This window comes from Mus caroli, chromosome 5, assembly GCF_900094665.2.
Source record: "Mus caroli chromosome 5, CAROLI_EIJ_v1.1, whole genome shotgun sequence".
Lineage (NCBI taxonomy): Eukaryota > Metazoa > Chordata > Mammalia > Rodentia > Muridae > Mus > Mus caroli.
In genome coordinates, this window is record NC_034574.1 from 68,103,616 (window position 1) to 68,122,611 (window position 18,996).

Below are 18,996 nucleotides of genomic sequence, written 5' to 3' on the forward strand. Positions count from 1 at the left end.
CAAAAAAAAAAAAAAAAAAAAGGATCTAGACTTAGCGTTATTTTCACTTCTTGTTACTGTATATGAAGCAAATATAATAATGGATTCATTATGACATTTACACACACACACACACACACACACACACACGATTATGTTCATCTGCCACTAACTCTGCTCTCTTGCCCCCGCCCCCACCCATGTTGGAAGAGTCCCTTCCTTTAAGCTAGTCCCCTTCTTTCCTTCATGCCTTTTTACGATTTGTTTGTGGTCCAATTAGCTTAATTAAAGTGACTTCCAGGAGGATAGGCAAAGGGTTGGCAGGAGCATGGGTCACTTACCAGGGTCTACATTACTGGAGAGAATGTCTCCCCTAGCAACTGCTGGCTACTGACAAGGCCTCCGAGAGGATAGGGGCCTCACTGGCTTCTCCCCTTCTACCTTCTTATTTATATTTCTATTCTTGAGGAGGTTTTATGTTTTAGCGCCTCTTTAGGCTCAGAGCAAATGTACAAAGCACACCAATTTCCTACGTGATCCCGGCTCCCACCTATGCTTAGCCTGCCAATTGCCAGGTCTTCCTCGGAGCGCACAGTGCTTAGGACCCGATGAGCCTCCTACACTCACAAACCCTACATCAGGGCTCACTCTGGAAGGACCTTTTTTTCACACTACCGTTTTCTTGTATGCTACTGCAGAGAAACAAAGGTATCACCATGCTGGAGGAGATCAAACTCCCGTCCATCAAACTGGTGTACACTTTGACCGTCCCCAAGGCCACGGTGAAGGACAGTGGAGAGTATGAATGCGCTGCCCGTCAGGCCACTAAAGAGGTCAAGGAAATGAAGAGAGTCACCATTTCTGTCCACGGTATCCACTGTTCTCTTAAATGGCTGCCGTTCGAGGGACTTGGTTGGATGCACAGGCTGTGGTTATTACTTACTGGGAACTCTTGCTTTCACAGAGAAAGGCTTCGTCGAGATCGAGCCCACCTTTGGCCAGCTGGAAGCTGTCAACTTGCATGAAGTCAGAGAGTTCGTGGTGGAGGTGCAGGCCTACCCGACACCCAGGATATCATGGCTGAAGGACAACTTGACTCTGATAGAGAATCTCACCGAGATCACCACCGACGTACAGAAGAGTCAGGAAACAAGGTAAAGGGGGCCATTCACAAGTCACTCCCGTAACACCAGTCTTCTGAGTGCATCAGCCTACCAGAGGGACCAGCACCTGAGCTGAGACGTGCTTACGGTCACGTTTTAATCACAGCATCCTCACACTTTAAGATAACATTGCAGCCTGACGAGGTAATACATCCATGAGTGTTTAACGTAAAATGAGAAGAAAGGACTGAAAGGTTCTGTCCCCCAGTGGAGGGCAGCATACTGTTCCTAGCTAAAGGTGAAGGTAAGATGGGGGGATAGGATGCTCTTGGACCTTGACAGTCATCATACTTCAGCAGACATTATGAACTGATTCCATGTGTGAGATAATTCGAATGTAAGTCTACAGGTCACCAAATACCATTGTTTAGAGTGCGTCTGTCCCAATCCAAGATTCCACTGAGATAAGACTGGGGTCTCGTTAGATCTGACTGAGGTGACGGTGTTGGTGGCTCTCATCTCTAACCACTGCTGCTGCTTTCCTGCCCCCGGTACCATTGGTCAACCATGGGTCTCTTGTGTCCCTTGCATACTCGGCAGACACTCTGCCATTGGGCACCACAATTTCCCTTGAAGTTTTTGAGCTATGAATAGAAATCATGAGATAGAAGGTGCTTTATTTTCTTATTTTTTATTTTTTTATATTTTTGAGATAGGGTCTCCTTCTGTAGCCCAGGCTGACCTTAAACTCTCAACAATTCCCCTACCTCATAGCCTCAAGGATTATGACTGTGAGCCACTGTACCAATTAAAGTCATTATTGCCATCTTTCTTTCTTTCTTTCTTTCTTTCTTTCTTTCTTTCTTTCTTTCTTTCTTTCTTTCTTTCTTTCTTTCTTTCTCTCTTTCTCTCTCTCTCTCTCTCTCTCTCCTTCTTCTTCTTCTTCTTCTTCTTCTTCTTCTTCTTCTTCTTCTTCTTCTTCCTCCTCCTCCTCCTCCTCCTCCTCCTCCTCTTCTTCTTCTTCTTCTTCTTCTTCTTCTTCTTCTTCTTCTTCTTCTTCTTCTTCTTCTTTTTTGTTTTTTGAGACAGGGCTTCTCTGTAGCCCTGGCTGTCCTGGAACTCACTTTGTAGACCAGGCTGGTCTCAAACTCAGAAATCCACCTACCTCTCCCTCCCAAGTGCTGAGATTAAAGGTGTGCATCACCATGCCCGGCTATTGCCATGTTTCTTGTTTCATTAGTATCACTATTATTGTTGTTGTTATTATTGATATTTTGTTTTCTGGGACAGGGTCTTGCTATGTAGTCATGCCTGGCTTTAGACTTGTACCGATCCTCATGCCTCAGCTTTCGAGTGTTGAGAGACACTGCGTCTTCCTGGCACAGCTGACATTTCACGGGTGTCTGAGCAGGAGTTCCAGGATGTAATAAGTAGTACTGGCAAGGCATGCTTTTCAGGGGAGTGGTGTGGGAAAGCTGGTCATTACTGAGTTTCGAGAACCCTTCAGAGCTTGGTCTTTCCGTTCGTGGGTGGATCAGGCAGAACAAGGTGAAAGGAGTAGTCTCTTTCATGGAGTTAAAACCAGTGAACCTGTAGACTTTCTCGGCTAAACAGATGTAGGCTATGCATGGCCTGGATCATTTGGCCACCAACAGCCAGAAACCTGGTCGTGAAACCAATCCAATAGCTGGCAGAGACAGGCAAGCCAGTGTATCCTGCTTTTCTACAGGTCCTGTGCTTGTAGGAAATATTGAAGCCCATGAAATGCTTTCCCACGTTTAATATCATTTGATAAATCTTAGAAAGAGTGCTCTGTGTGTGCAGTTATCGTATTTTATATGCACGGAAGCAGAGGTATGGGGAGCCAATAATTTCTACAATTTTGTTCCATCCAAGATGCTCTTGTGTATTGGGATGTTTTATAATGAAATGAAAAGTCAAATGTGAAAATATTGTATTTATACATACACACACATACATACAGCACATGCAGGCACACACACATGTTTGTCAGAGGATAATACAGGGGAATGGGTTGTTGCATTATAGCTTGTTGAAGCAGGGTTTCTATTGGCACTGCCGCTGTGCTGAACATTCCAGGCTAGCTGTCCCGAGAGCTACGGTGTATTCTCCTGCCTTTTCCTCTCATCTCACGACAGGAGCGCTGGGGTTGGAGATGGAGATGGAGATGGGTACCACTGCATCTGATGGGGTTGGAGATGGGTACCACTACATATGACTTTTTTTTTGCGGGTTCTGGGGGTTGAATTCAGCCCATCAGGCTAGAGTAGAAAGCACCAACTTAAGTGGTCTCATTTTAAAAGTCTTTTCTTATTGTCATTCAGAATGAGGTCTTGCAGGGCAATGGTAACACACAACTTTAATCCCAGCACTTGGGGAGGCAGAGGCAGGAGGAGCTCTGTCAGTTTGTGGCCAGCCTGTTCTACAGAGGGAGGTCCAAAATAGCCAGGGATACAGTGAATCCCTGTCTGTCAAAACAAAACAAAACAAAACAAAACAAAACAAAACAAAACAAAACAAAACAAAACAAAAATCAAACCCAGAAATGAGGTCTTTCCAGAATTGTTAGCTACTTGGTTTTCTATTGAGTCTATGAGTGAGACCTTCAATGTGTGGAAACTAGATCAAATTTTAGAAAAGACATTGATATTGACAAGAAAGGTTTTTTTTTAAGAAATAAAATTTCAATCATAAAATGAAACTGCTTAAACAGTTGGTGCTTATTTAGTCCCTACTTATGAAAATAAACTTCTTGTCTCTTAAGGTATCAAAGCAAATTAAAGCTGATTCGGGCTAAGGAAGAAGACAGTGGCCATTACACCATTATAGTTCAAAATGAGGATGACGTGAAGAGTTACACGTTTGAGCTGTCAACCCTAGGTATGTAAAGGTCACATAAAGGACATGCTCTCTCATGGATGACTGTCCCCCAGAGGCACCTCGGCTCTTCTCTTCAAAGCCTTGGAGGAGAAGCCAGACCTTGGGGTAGAAGCTGGGTCTGACACATGTCAGGGCTGTGTGGTCGTGCCTGAAAATTCAGGTCCATTTGGAACATTCCTCATCCAAAACTCTGAAATGCCCCCAAATCGGAAACTTTGATTTTTATCAGGAGAGGGGTTGAGATAGTTTATGTATGTAGCCCAGGCTAGCAATACCCCTGCCTCAGCCTCCCAAGTGCTGAGATTCTAGACACTTGTCACCACATCTAGTTGAAAATCTGAAACATTTTGAATGTTCACACGATGTTACAAGTGGAACATCCTGACCTGACATCTTGTGACAGGTCAGAAAATATTCAGGCATATAAAAATATTGTGTAAAATTACCACTTGGTTATGTGTATGAGGTGTGTGTGAGATATAAATGAGTTACATACTTAGGCTGAGTCCTTTCCTAAGACACCTATCTCATTAGGACCTAACTTCTGAAATCTAAAACACTTCTGGAGAAAAATATGTTCTGAGGAAAAATTTTGAAGTAAAGTATGTATTGTAAAGTTTAAATTCTTATTTTAGTTTTTAAAATATTTAATATTTATTTTTAACATTTATTTAGTTTTGTGTAGTTTAAATTCTTTACTTTAAATCAAAATATATGAAGGTAAACTAAAATTTGCATAATTTTCAGCTTATTTTTTATTTTTATTATCATCATCATCATTTGGTACTTGAATCCCATGCTTTAAAAACAAATCAAGGAGCTAGAGAGAGAGCTCAATGGTTAAGAGCACTTGCTGCTCTTGCAGAGGACTGGTGTTTGGGTTCTGACATCCACATGGTGGTTCACAACCATCTCTAACTCCAGTTCCAGGGGATCTGATACCTCTTCTGGCCTCCACAAACAACAGACAATGGTGCCTATACATATACGCCAGCAAAACACTTGCCTGCCTCTAACTTATTTGACTACAAATTGGTGAAAAGATCTTTAAAGTCTAATGATGGCCCCAAGATGCTTGAATGAAGGCTGCTTTCATCAAATCCATTAGTCAAATCTCGAATGCAAAGATGGCTGGAGGATCTCCCTTGCCTTCCGAATGGAAGGTCCCCGGGCATTCCTCTCCTCCCTCGGTCCAGATCTGAGTCATCCAGGCACAAAGCCCCCAAACACGGGCACCGAGGGAGCTGTTAACTGAGTGGGTCTGTCCAGGCTGGAGTTGTTCCGTTCTGTCTTCCACAACCGGTCCCTTAAGGACCGTTTCTGACCCGACGGGACCATTCTTCGGAGGGATGTCCCTCCACAGCCAGAGACCAGAACTGCTCTGCCCTGACTTCTCCTTTCTTCTCCCAGTTCCTGCATCCATTCTGGACCTCGTAGATGACCACCATGGCTCTGGCGGGGGACAGACTGTGAGGTGCACAGCCGAAGGCACCCCTCTTCCGGACATCGACTGGATGATCTGCAAGCATATTAAGAAGTATGGAAACCAGATGTTCCCTGTTCTTGTGTGGTCGGGATGTTTCTTCCATGACATAAAGGGCCTCAAGTGCAGTTTCTTTCTTTGGTTGACCTCTTTTTGTATTTTTGATTCTTCCTCGGCCCAAGGCTCATATTACTCACAAACTATACAAAAGGTTTCTGAAAGTGGATTCCATCTCTTGATGTGTGTGTGCACGCGCATGTGTGCATGTCCTCAAAGGGCCTTTATTTTTATATTTTATTCTCCATTGTTTTTCTTAAACATTTCCCATTCTCTCTTAGAATGCTCTATAATGTGAAGACAAAAAGAATTGTAAGAACCACTCTTGTTCATGGATTTTATCTGTATATGTATATACACATATGTATGTATGTATGTATGTATTTAGCTTGCAGTCCTGTTGTGACATAATGTCTTACTCACCATGCAGCCAGTGCTTTGGCTGAACTCAAACATACCATTCTCTTGCTTTGCTCTCCCAGGCACTGGGGTTACAGGTGTGCACCACCAGCCCTGCCCAGCTCACATTTCTTTCTTTCTTTCTTTCTTTCTTTCTTTCTTTCTTTCTTTCTTTCTTTCTTTCTTTCTTTCTTTCTTTCTTTCTTTCTTAGATTTATTTATTATATGTAAGTTCACCGTAGCTGTCTTTAGACACTCCAGAAGAGAGCATCAGATTTCATTACGGATGGTTGTGAGCCACCATGTGGTTGCTGGGATTCGAACTCAGGACCCTCAGAAGAGCAGTCGGTGCTCTTAGCAGCCCCCAGCTCACATTTCTTATTTCTTACCATAATAGTTGTCTCGGTGGCTAGACTGGCAGTGCAAACAGAGCCGAGAGCCGTGCCCACGTGACTCCTCACACCCACTTGTTCTTTGGAAGCCAGGAGAGTGCACTGGATCCCCTGAAGGTGGAGTAACAGGTGGTTGTGAGCATCTTAGTAGGAATGCTGGGAACCAACTGTGGGCCCTCCATAAGAACAGTATGAGCTCTTCATGGCCGGCCCAACTCTCTAGCCCCTCCTCCACCTTCGTAGGCAGGCCCATGAACTGTGCGCTCACACCTTGCTCCATGGCAACTACCTGCTTTCAGAGGCCTTGAGTGCATCTCTGCTGAAACTGCGGGTTTCTATTGCTCTCCTCACTGAGGGCTGTGGAGTGACTTGGGTGCTGGGATTTCTAGGTGTAATGATTTAACCCAGAAAACTACTGCAGCCTTAGGGACCCCTTAGAAGCTCTTCCTGGGGTTGAAGATGAGGAGGAGGGGGGATATTTTCAAAGGAGTGGGAGATTTGCATTGTTGAACGTGTTTGATGCTATCTCCTGAGTTTGCTCACAGGTCCAAGATTTGAGATAAGTAGTTAGATTTTGTGGATTTTATCTGCCTCCTCCACAAACCATTAACTTTGGTTATCCACGTGAGATTTCTCCTCTTGAGCAGGTGCAAATGGATTTTAATGTGAACATGCACCATAAAACGAGAACTCCCAAATCTATGCACCATAAAACAAGGATCCCCTCACCCCAAATATATGTAACTTTAGCAAAGTGGAAGGGTCACCGGTCGTTGTGACTCCTGGTAATCAGATCTTCCTTTGTGTCACATTCTCTCTAGATGTAATAATGACACTTCGTGGACAGTTTTGGCCAGCAATGTCTCGAATATTATCACAGAGCTCCCTCGCCGCGGCAGGAGTACCGTGGAGGGACGAGTGTACTTCGCCAAAGTGGAAGAGACCATCGCAGTTCGATGCCTGGCAAAGAACAACCTCAGCGTTGTGGCCCGTGAGCTGAAGCTGGTGGCTCCCAGTGAGTTTCTCAGTAGGCAGCACAACTCCAGCTCACCAGCCACACCTTGTGTTCCTCAGGTGGGACGTGGAATCCCAGACAGGGCTCACAGAGTAGCAAAGGTCCCAAGATAGTTCAGCCCTGTCTGGACTTGAAGCACTGGTCTTCCTGCCAAGCCCCCTTTGTTTGCCCTGACCCAGCTGCGTTTGCAGAGCTGTAGGCAGCTTTGCTTGTCATGTAGAGGATGACTAAGTCTCTGTCATCTGAGCACTGAGGTCTAGGGATAGAAAGTGAGGAAGGGGCTTTTGTCTCGAGCTCCTCAGAACAGGTGGGTCAGGTTTGAGTCGGAAACAAAGAAAGGAAGGAAGCCGAGAGAGAGAGAGAGAGAGAGAGAGAGAGAGAGAGAGAGAGAGAGAGAGAGAGAGAAACAGAAGGCAACATTCACCTTTACCATGAAATTTATGAGATGGATATTTCTACAAATAAAGTTGCTCCTAACTTATTGTCGGTCCCCATCGTCTTTATTCAAATTGTCCAAAAGGAGATCCTTGGAGTGTCTTTGGAAAGTCTTTGTCCCAGGGAAGAATCGCATTTAATTGCCAGGGTACAAGTGATTGAGGGATGATATAGGCCACCCCTAAAGTGACCTGGGATCCCCGACACTTCCCCACCAGCAGGGAGATAGGCCCCAGTTCGTTTCTTTCTGCCTCCCGTCTTATTCTGCAGTCCACGAGTAACTGACAGAATTCTCTCCTGTCTCTGTCTTGCCTTCCAGCCCTGCGATCTGAACTCACAGTGGCGGCCGCAGTGCTGGTGCTGTTGGTGGTTGTCATTGTGTCTCTCATCGTCCTGGTGGTCATTTGGAAGCAGGTGAGTCTTTGGAACCATTAGAATGAGAACAGCTGCATCCTTCCGGTGTTTGGTTCAGAGAAGGGGTTTGGTAATTCCATGGGTGGTGGATCATGACAGACTTTCCTGGGTCCGGTCACTTTGGTTCTATAGTGAAGCTCAGTTGCCTTGAACTCTGGGAATTCACCAGTTACCTGCCCTGGTCATTACAGAAACCACGGTATGAAATTCGCTGGAGGGTTATCGAGTCAATCAGCCCCGATGGACATGAGTATATCTATGTGGACCCCATGCAGTTGCCTTATGACTCCAGATGGGAATTCCCGAGAGATGGCCTCGTGCTTGGTAAGTTCTTGTGAGGGTAACCTCCCAGGACCCCAATGTCCCCTATGTAGCTTGCTACGTACAGATCTGGGACAGAATTTGGGACTTGAACACCACTCACAGAGCTGGATATGGTAGCTCACACTCTCATCCCAGCACTGGGGAGACTGAAGATGGAGGACTATGAGTTCAAGACTAGCCTGGGCTACATGGACATCTTCAACATGAGTTCGTTGGGGCTGAGAAGGGGAAGTCAAGGGTCAAGAAATTGTTTAGCCTTTGTAAGGCCCCAGATTCTATCCCCCAAACAAACAAAGTTAGTGCACGGGGTATAGCAGCATACACTAGGAGGGCGTAAGCAGACAGCTCCAGAGTTCACTGTCATTCTGGGTTTCAGGCAAGCCTGGGCTACTTGAGACCCTAGAGCAAAATGCCAAAAGGGAAGAGTCTTTTTTTAAAATTCGAGTGAGTACACTATAGCTCAGACACACCAGAAGAGGGCATCAGATCCCATTACAGATGGTTGTGAGCCACTATATAGTTGCTGGGAATTGAACTCAAGACCTCTGGAAGAGCAATCAGTGCTCTTAATGGTTGAGCCATCTCTCCAGCCCATAGAAAGAAACTCTTAATTCTATCATTGGAATGATTTTGGCCTGGCAAAAATATCACAATGGAAAAAATAAAGTTCATTTTTATAACTGAAGAGGACTAGCTGAGAAGTGAGAGAACTCAGTGGGCTACAGTCAGTCCGTTTTGAGGATTCATAAAATACTTCTTTAAGTATATGTAATATAGGATGGAAAAATATATGCTGGTGTTGTAGTGCATGCCTCTAATCTCAGAGACGAAGAAGGATTGGGAGTTCAAGGACATTCTTAGCTATATAGAGATTTTGAGACCAGCCTGAGCTATGTGAGATCCTGTCTCAACCCCCCCCCCCAAACAATTACCTTCCATGTGTGTGTGTGCGTGAACACACACACACACACACACACACACACACACACACACACACACACACGAAAGCAAAACATAAAAAGGAAGGTAGCCCTCTGGGGCTATGCCACAATCAAGGCCCTTGCCAGGTACAGTTTTTGGTTATCGTCTGTCTGTCTGTCTGTCTGTCTGGTTCCAAAGTACAGCAGGGCTAGGGGCTTACAGTCACTCAAGCTGAACCTGTGCTTCTTTATTGTATTGTCCACCACTGTTTCCCACACAGAGCTTAGGGAAGTTAAAAAGCAGGAAAATAGGCAGCGAGGGTGGGTGGGTGGGTGTGCGCGTGCGCGGCGTCGTCCAGCACGCACGGAGGTGGGGATGGAGGAATAGCAGAGCCCCTGCTATCCAGCACGTTGCCTCGTCCTCTTGGCAAGGCCACGTTACTGGAGAAGCAGCATCTTTCTAGGCATGGATGGCGGAGGTACTTACAGACTGGAAGAGCAGGCATGTCCACTCTCAGTGTCTTTCTGTGCCTGGGCTGCCCGTGATCAGACTGGCTTCCTGGAAATGCCTCCCCAAGACCACAGTCTCTTTAAGAGTGGACAACAGCTTTGATTTCTTTGTCTCTATACACAAAGAAGGGCTGTGCTGGCACGTACACCCTCACCACTATTCGCCCCACCCCCACTGTGGTGCTGTACAGCCTCTGGTCCAGGAACCTTCCTTTGTAACAAAGAAGACGAGTCCAAGTGTTCAGTAGTGCACTCCTCAGAATCAGTGGCATTTGGAATACAGACGATTTCCAGTGGTTAAGGATTTGCTAATGCAAAGGTTGCCTCTGTGTGCATCTGAGAGACAGAAGGGTAGAGAACCAGGGGGTTGGGTAGAAGCCACGGAGGCAAGTGCACAGGAGCCCAGGGCCTGGCGGGAGCCCATGTTCACACCAGGGAGGACTGTGCTTTCCCCTCTCTCGTCCGTGTTTTCCTTTCCATTGCAAATGCTATTTGACAAAAGCAATTACACTAAATCCCTTCCCTGTGGGCTCAATTCTCTCTCTCTCTTTTTTTTTTTTTTTTTTTTTGACATGATGACTTGGAGGAATAATTAGGCTTACTCAACACAGGAAAAACACCCACCCAGCTGTACACCCTTGTGCACCGGCCTCTGCCAGTGAAGCTGAGGGGCTGGGATCTGGCAGTGATGGCTCTGTTTGCCTACAGGTCGGATCTTGGGATCCGGTGCATTTGGGAAAGTGGTTGAAGGCACAGCTTATGGATTAAGCCGGTCCCAACCTGTAATGAAGGTGGCTGTGAAGATGCTCAAACGTAAGTGTTTCTTCCCAGGGATACTTTGAACATGGACATACTAAGTACATACTAAGTAATTTAAGAGTAAAATCAAATTTAATATTATATTGAGATTCTTTGGACTGTGGGTTGAGACTTAGCCACCCTCCAAAATTAGGTTTCTTTTGTTCTTGTCCCTCATTGTTAAAAATCAGATGCTTTCATTTTTGGTGAGAGTTTTTGTTTGTTTGTTTGTTTTTGTTTTTTTTTTTAATCTTAAAGACCAGAGACTCTGGGGCTGGGAAATGGCTCAATGGGTAAAGTGCTTTCTGTGCAAACATGGAGATCTGAGTTCTGATTCCCCCAGCATCCATCTAGGAAGGCAGAAGTAGTGGCATTCCCCTGTAGCCCCAACCCCGCAGGGAGGCAGGATGAGACAGGTAAATCCTGGAAGCTCAATGCTCAGCTAGGTTACTCACCTCGGCAAGCTCTCAGGTTCAGTGAGAGACCCTGACTCAAAATATAAGGCGTAGAAACAGTTGAAGAAGATATCCTGATGTCAGCCTCTGGCTTCCATGTGTATTTGTAGACAAGGGCACACACACACACACACACACACACACACACACTCAGCAGTCTAGACTGAGGAGACCATATAGTGCTCTTTTCCTTTAGACTCTTGGTAAATAAATACTATTGAATCACAAGGTTCCATGTGTTCTTCTGAGAACCAGGAGTAGGGAGTTCAGTTGTACTAAAATCTGGCTTACTTCAACAGCCACAGCCAGGTCTAGCGAAAAGCAGGCTCTCATGTCCGAGCTGAAGATAATGACTCACCTGGGGCCGCATTTGAATATTGTGAACTTGCTGGGAGCCTGCACCAAGTCAGGTAGGCGCCTTGTTCTGGAGTTTGTGGGAGTTTCTGGGAATCCTCTTTGTTGTGGAAACTTTTGTTTGTTTGTTTGTTTTTGTTTTTGTTTTTTGAGACAGGGTTTCTCTGTATAGCCCTGGCTGTCCTGTAACTCACTTTGTAGACCAGGCTGGCCTTGAACCCAGAAATCCACCTGCCTCTGCCTCCTGAGTGCTGGGGTTAAAGGCGTGCGCCACCATGCCCAGCTTATTGCAGAAACTTTTGAACCAGTCTCAGGCACAGATTGCCCTCTCTGCACCCCAAACATGCCTCCTGAATATAAAGCTCATACGTGGAGCTCACTGGGTCCCCTGACTTTTTGGAAATTCATTGGTTCAGAGAAAGAATAGTTTCTTTCTGTTCTCCATTTTTATACTGGACTGTTTGGTACCCACAGGTCCCATTTACATCATCACAGAATACTGCTTCTATGGGGATTTGGTCAACTACTTACATAAGAACAGAGATAGCTTCATGAGCCAACACCCAGAGAAGCCGAAGAAAGACCTGGACATCTTTGGATTGAATCCTGCAGACGAGAGCACAAGAAGGTAAACATGAGAGGAGCATGTGTGTCCTTGTGTCGGACTCAGACATGGAGAAAAGCCTGTCCTGACAGGTTCCAGGCCTGCAGATCCTAGGCCAGTACCAGAAGCCACGAGGCTGGAAGCCTACCTAGCCATCCGTGTCAGTGTGGATGGGTACACACTGCAGGTGTCTTGGGCTAGTCATCACATGGCAAGGCTGTACTGATTGGTTTGAATGACGGGGGGGCAGGGCACGGGGATCCTTCTGAGAGCCACTCTCTTCTCTGTATGTGCTGTCTCAGGACATGTCAAGGAATGTCATTAATGCTCATCCCCAGGACGAGTTGTTGGTCCTTGCTGAACCTGGGCCAGGGATTCTCGCTTATCTCTACTGATAAAACTTCAAAGTGTCTGTAAAGACCCCTGAGAGTAGACGGACCTCCCATGCTCTTGAGTCACTTAATGGGCTCCAAATGGGTGGTCAGTTTATTGAGTCGCAGGAACTATGTGTCTGAGCCACATGGCCACACGGTCACTGAACCTTCAGGGGACAGTGACTGCCTTCGTGTCATGAACTTTTCAACAGTTCAGTGTAGCAGACTAAGAATGTTTCTTGTGTTTATGGGAATGTAGTCCCCACCCTGACTTCCCTGTGGCTCTTGAGGATGTCTCAGCTCCTTGTGAGGATGTGTAGAAGACAGAGAAGTAAAACATGAAGAGTCCGGCTGGAGAGATGGCTCAGCAATTAAGAGCACTGAATGCCCTTCCAGAGGTCCTGAGTTCAAATCCCAGCAACCACATGGTGGCTCACAACCATCTGTAATGGGATTCGATGCCCTCTTCTGGTGTGTCTGAAGACAGTTACAGTGTACTTACATATAATAAACAAACAAACAAACAAACAAATAAATAAAACCATGAAGAATCATGGAGATTACCTTTTGGGGATCCCAGCTGGCCCTATAATGTTTCCCTTCTATTTAGATGGTATCGATGTACGGACTCTTTAGAAGTGCTTGCTTAACTCCTGGATAGAGTTCTGATGCCTTCCACGTCACCAGAGTCATCCCCCCTTCCCATCACACTGGGTTTGAGATGACCCGTGCCCTCATGTCTGATTAATGTTCATCTGTTTGTCTGGACCGCCCCGTGCACATGGGGATTGTTTATGCTCATCCCCAAGCCCTTGATATCTCTCTCAGTTAATGGCACACTGTAGGTACCCAAATTAGCGTGTGTTTAGTTCTCTACTGAGTGAGAGGCCACCCGGGTGAAATTTCTTCTTCTTTTTCTTTTTCTTTTTTACACAGTTATGTGATTTTGTCTTTTGAAAATAATGGCGACTACATGGACATGAAGCAAGCTGATACCACACAATATGTCCCCATGCTTGAAAGGAAAGAGGTTTCTAAATACTCTGACATCCAGAGATCGCTGTACGATCGGCCAGCCTCCTACAAGAAGAAATCCATGCTAGGTAAAAGCGCCCGTGCTCATTCTGGCAAATATGATCTTTCTGTGGTTTAACTTGCTGCTCAGAGGGAGGGAAACGGGGATGATAGGTTGCTCTGCCAAGCAGTGGGCTCCCTAAGTGCAGCTGGGCCGAGATAGCTTTTTGTAGATTTGTGCTTTATGTGTGAGAAGAATAAAGATGCAGGGTTGCTGATGTAGCCCTATGGTATATTGCTTGCCCGGTGTGTACACAGTTTCTTCTCTGGAACTGAAGAAAAAGTATATACTATTGTAATAATAATAATAAAGACAGATATAATGTAATCAATTTCTCAGACTTTAAATGTAGTGGCTTTAAATAAATAATTCATTCTGCTATGATGGTCTTTGCTTGTTAACATGTCTTTTGTTAAAAAAAAAATGGAAGTGGTGATAATTGGTGTTTTCTCAATGGCCAATCTGAAAGTTGGCAATCTTATATTGTTTCCTCACATTTTTTGTTTTGTTTTGTTTTTCCTGTGAGCGCCATAATCCTGGCTTTTAGCTCTTCTAACGTACACGTTGTGACAGTAACTGGAGAGCAGACAGTTTGAGGTTGCAGTATCTGACAAGTTGTTCCTGTTGACTTTTGTTTGAAAGCAAACCCTCCTCCTGTTTTGAAAACTGTGCTGGGATGAGTTCATTTGTAAACTCCGGGGTGCCATCAGTGATGCTACACCAGATGGGCCACCTCATGCCCACTCTGGGGTGGCTACTCCAGGGCTCTTGCTTAACCACACACTCGAAGTGAGCAGTATCTAGGCAGGCCTGAGCTTTTCCTGTGATTCTGGTTTTGGGGGACAGTGGGGGGGGGGAATTGAGCCTCTCATCAGCTGCTGCAAAAATGTTCAGCTGCCATGGAGATTGTTTTTTGAAAAATCGCTAACATGCTCTGAATGCTTTCAGGGTTCTTAAGTGAAAGGTACAAGCCATTAAAAAGTATGTGCTTGTTTTGCAAAACTTAAGCACGTAATAATATTTTCCAGTTCTGCAGCTCCGTCCACTTCCCATTGCCAAATGGTTGAATTTCCAAACCTTCTTAAAGTTTACCCAGTGAGAGTTGTTGGAACACTGCTACCTTTGCACTCCCAAATGGTTAAAAATAGTTTGCACTGCTTCCCGGACAGAGCTGGTGGACTTGGCACCAGGGAGAGGGGACCCGAGTCATGCTCGCCCTGGGTCCTGTTGGCAGGCAGACCACAGTTTTCTGGCCTTCCTATAGCTGGCTGAAAAAAATGGCTGGAGCTGCTCATCACTGGCCTGCAAATCATCAAAAAGTACTGAGCACCACTGGCCTAGATTGCCTGCCTCATGAGTGTGTGTGTGCAGGGCAGTGGACAGGTTGCAAGGGGAGGTCCATGCCCCATCCTGGGCATGGCCCTTGAGGATGGCTGCCTGCTCTGTTCAGGAGGTGATTTAACGGGCAAATTAGACACAAAGCAAAAAAGGAAAGAAAGTAAACCTCAGAATCATCACGGATGGTTTCAGTGTGTGTGTGTGTGTGTGTGTGTGTGATACAGCTGGGAGAAACACCTGAAAGCCAGTGAAATGCTTGGATTTGTGAGAGAAAGCCCAGTGTGTGTGTGTGTGTGTGTGTGTGTGTGTGTGTGGAGAGAGAGAGAGAGAGACTCAGAGACTCCAAGATGGCTGAGGTGATGTGACAAGGTCAAAAGTGAAATCCAAGGTCAACTGACAATCTGTGAGGCTCGTGGAGGGAGTTGGTTTGACTAATCATTATGTGTATAATTCTCCCCCTGCCCCGCCCAGTCTGTGTTTGTGCCTGCCGGATGAATATCTCTTATCTGAAATGCTTGGAACTGAATGTGTTTTGAATATTTTTTTTTCAGATTTTGGAATATTTGCATATACATAATGAGATATCTTGGGTTTGGGAGCCAAGTCTAAGCACAAATTCATGCCTGTTTCATGCACACCTCAGACACATAGCTGACAGTAATTTTATACAATATTTTTTTTAGTGTGCTTGTGTTTTGACTGCGATCTGTCACATGAAGTCTGGCATGGGGATACTTTTACCAGCGTGCTGGTGCTAAATAAGTTTTGGATGTTTGAAGCATTTTGGAGTCAGGATTTTGGGTCTGGGATGCTCAACCTGTGTATATTTCTTTTGGAAGAAAGAACTATTATTTTGTTCCTTTCTATTTTTATAGTACTAGGGCTTGAAACGTGTGCCTCGTGCCTCCTGGGCAAATGCTCTACCACTGAGCCACACCCACAGCCTCCTTTGTATAGTTTTTGTACCTGGTAAAGTCTAAAAGTTATGACAAAAATGCATTCAAGAGAGATCTTTGGGCAAGCTTCTGCAACCTGCCAGACAAAGGGATGTCTGGGTACTGGGACGACCCCCCACTTTTACCCAGCACCAACATATTTGGTTCCTTCCCACAGACTCAGAAGTCAAAAACCTCCTTTCGGACGATGACTCCGAGGGTCTGACTTTGCTGGATCTGTTGAGCTTCACCTATCAAGTTGCTCGAGGAATGGAATTTTTGGCTTCGAAAAATGTAAGTTCAAGGCCCAGAGACCTCTTCAGACCCAGCCATGGCTTCAGAGGGAGGGGCATGGGAAGAAATTGGAGGAGGAAGGTCTAAGAGCCAGAGTACCAGCTGCTCAGTTTAACCCGCCTCTTTCACTTCCCCTGATAGGCTGGGAGTGTGACGTCACTGGGAGTCTCCCTTTCTCCAGGAGGAGTCAGGGAGGGGAGGGCAAGGGCTTCCTGCCAGGGCACCTTTAAGTGCCCGTCATGGACTGGCCGGTCTTGCAGGAGTGCTGCAACTGGGCCTTGGCTGGAGCCATTCTGAAGTGATTTCTTTCCTTCCCACATAGTGTGTCCACCGGGACCTGGCTGCCCGCAACGTCCTCCTGGCGCAAGGGAAAATTGTGAAGATCTGTGATTTTGGCCTGGCCAGAGACATCATGCACGATTCCAACTACGTGTCAAAAGGCAGTGTATGTTCCGGCCGTCCTCGATCCTTCTTTCCCCATCCCTTTAATCTCGGAAGTTCTGTTATTTCTTAATTCAGAAGCCAGTCATCAGCTGGTTCCAGAGGTCTCATAGGGAAAGCTTAGGTATAACAGTCAGACAGCCTGGTATCAGCTCCACCCTATACTAGGGGTGTTGTTTGGTGAAGTCTCTTGTCTATTTCATGCCTCAGTTTCTCTGTTTGTAGCTTAATCCGTTTCCTAAATTACTACAAGGGAACGATTTAGGTAATTCACACAAAGTGCCGTAGAGAGTGCTGGACATATAGAAGCATCTATCAGGGGCCGGAGAGATGGCTCACTGTCACATGCTGGTCTTCCAGAGGATCTGGGTACAATTTCCAGCCCTCACAAGGCAGCTCACAACTGCCTGTAACTACAGGTCTAGGGATCTGATGCCATCTTTTGGCTTCCAATTCATGTGGCATACAGACATTGCAGGCAAAACACCCATATGTGCAAAAATTAAAAAAAAAAACCAAATTAGACACACTCAATAAGTGCTAATTCCTAGTAAATCAAGTGTGTACATGAATATACAAGTGTTCATTTCCAGGGGAGATCTCTAGTTTTTAAACCTCTCACCAGATTTCCAACAGACAAGTTGAACCTTGAGAGCATCAAGACTGCTTGAATAGAAAGAACATCACCGTTTCCTTGGTGATAGTTTCATTGTCTACTTGATCATCCTTCTCCATCCCTTCAGCCTGTAAGCCCATGAGTCGCTTAGGACACATCTGTCACCCATTGGTGCAATTATATGTCACTCTGTTCCACTGATGTAAGACAGCTTACTGGGCTGCAGAGGACAGTGATCTCTGTCCGTGCTCTGTGCCCTGGACTCACGCTCAGTGACTGTAGCCGTGGCTCCTCCCAGGCACCCCGAACAAGTTGCTACACTTGGGTGGAGATGATTTCTTACCTAAGGTTATGAATGTTTCTTCTACTGTTTCTTCGTAGTCTGGGGGGAGGGGTGTGTGTGTGGGGAGGATGCTAACGTGAAGGGCGCTGTGTTATATATCTGCCCAGACTTAGTATATCTGCTGTTTGGACCACCTTTGCACAAGAGACGCGTTTGAGTGTCTTGTCTTTCGGTGGTAGAGAACCACCACTTATTTCTTACTGCTTGGAAGCTGACACTGGTTTCCAGGATGCTATATCTGTCTATTCTTAGTTTTGTTCCTAGGGTCGCCTGCAAACTGGTCTGGTCGAAGGTCGCACTTTATTGGTGAATTGAAGGTTGAATATGTTTAGCATATTATTCCTTTGGAAGCTATGAGAAGTGGCGTTGACCACTCCTTGTCTGTTATTATTAAGAATCTACACAGTGGGGCTAGAGAGAGAGCTCCGAGAGTGACGTGTTTGCTGTGTAAGCAAGGGCACCCGTGTTTGATGTCCAGAAAGCCCGACATAGTGGCCAGTGCTTGTAACCTCTGTGCCGGGGAGGCAGGGACAAACCCCTGGAGCTCCTTGGCTAGATAGTCTAGCTGAATTGGTGAGTCCCAGGCCAGGAGAGCCTCCACATGCACACACACTCATGCAACAAGCACTTGCATACACACGGGCATACACACACATACACACAACCTACCTAGTTGCTGGTGAACAGTAAACCTGTGAGAGACAGAATGCTGGCAAGATATTTAATGCATTATTCCCAGCCCAGGGAGAACCCCTTTCTGTTTCTCCAGACATCAGAGCGTAGCCCGTGGGTTCACTTCCTCTCTCCTTTCCCACAGACTTTCCTGCCTGTGAAGTGGATGGCACCCGAGAGCATCTTCGACAACCTCTACACCACGCTGAGTGACGTCTGGTCCTATGGCATTCTGCTCTGGGAAATCTTTTCCCTTGGTAAGAGCTCAACAGCTACTGTGGCTCATTCTGAATGGCACTAGAAGGGACATGAGTCTGTCCCAGTTCCAGGGGGACACATGCAGTGTCAACCAGTCACACTGAAGCCTTGCTCCACAGGTTTACCCCTACCATGTCTGACATAGGCTGAATAGATCCAGCCAGGGTCTCTGTGGTCTGCTTCCTCACCCCTGGCTACTGTCACTCTGGTTATGCGGGAGTCACTTGCCCCTGTGGGAAGTGTTTCCCATGGCATCTGCCTTTTCATTTTGAACTTGATTAAAGAGCTCACCAATAGTTCCTCTCCCTTACTTGATGATGAATGATGCCCAGGTGAAAGGTGATGTGGCAGGGAACCCGAGGGGTGTGTGTAACTCCACATCTCAAAGAGAAAAAAAACCGTTCTTAACATTTGGTCACTTGTCATTAGGGCCTGAACAAATCAGGTGCCTGCTGCCAAGGGAGGGTCATAAGGGAATAGTGAGGTTTGACTGGACTTTGGGGACAT

At 46.0% G+C, this 18,996-nt stretch overlaps 1 protein-coding gene across 6 annotated transcripts in view; it reads left to right on the top strand.

Moving 5' to 3' along the window:
• Pdgfra (platelet derived growth factor receptor alpha) overlaps window positions 1–18,996 on the top strand; it is a 45,941-nt gene that overhangs the window by 17,342 nt on the left and 9,603 nt on the right. For all 6 annotated transcript variants that reach the window (XM_029477990.1, XM_029477989.1, XM_021163796.2 and 3 more), the window contains exons 6-19: window positions 678–849; window positions 944–1,133; window positions 3,868–3,983; window positions 5,394–5,520; window positions 7,136–7,329; window positions 8,084–8,178; window positions 8,370–8,502; window positions 10,641–10,745; window positions 11,485–11,595; window positions 12,014–12,167; window positions 13,454–13,620; window positions 16,044–16,159; window positions 16,482–16,604; window positions 18,377–18,488. In XM_029477990.1, the coding sequence (XP_029333850.1) occupies window positions 678–849; window positions 944–1,133; window positions 3,868–3,983; window positions 5,394–5,520; window positions 7,136–7,329; window positions 8,084–8,178; window positions 8,370–8,502; window positions 10,641–10,745; window positions 11,485–11,595; window positions 12,014–12,167; window positions 13,454–13,620; window positions 16,044–16,159; window positions 16,482–16,604; window positions 18,377–18,488 (1,915 nt within the window). The remainder of the gene's footprint in view (window positions 1–677; window positions 850–943; window positions 1,134–3,867; window positions 3,984–5,393; window positions 5,521–7,135; window positions 7,330–8,083; window positions 8,179–8,369; window positions 8,503–10,640; window positions 10,746–11,484; window positions 11,596–12,013; window positions 12,168–13,453; window positions 13,621–16,043; window positions 16,160–16,481; window positions 16,605–18,376; window positions 18,489–18,996) is intronic.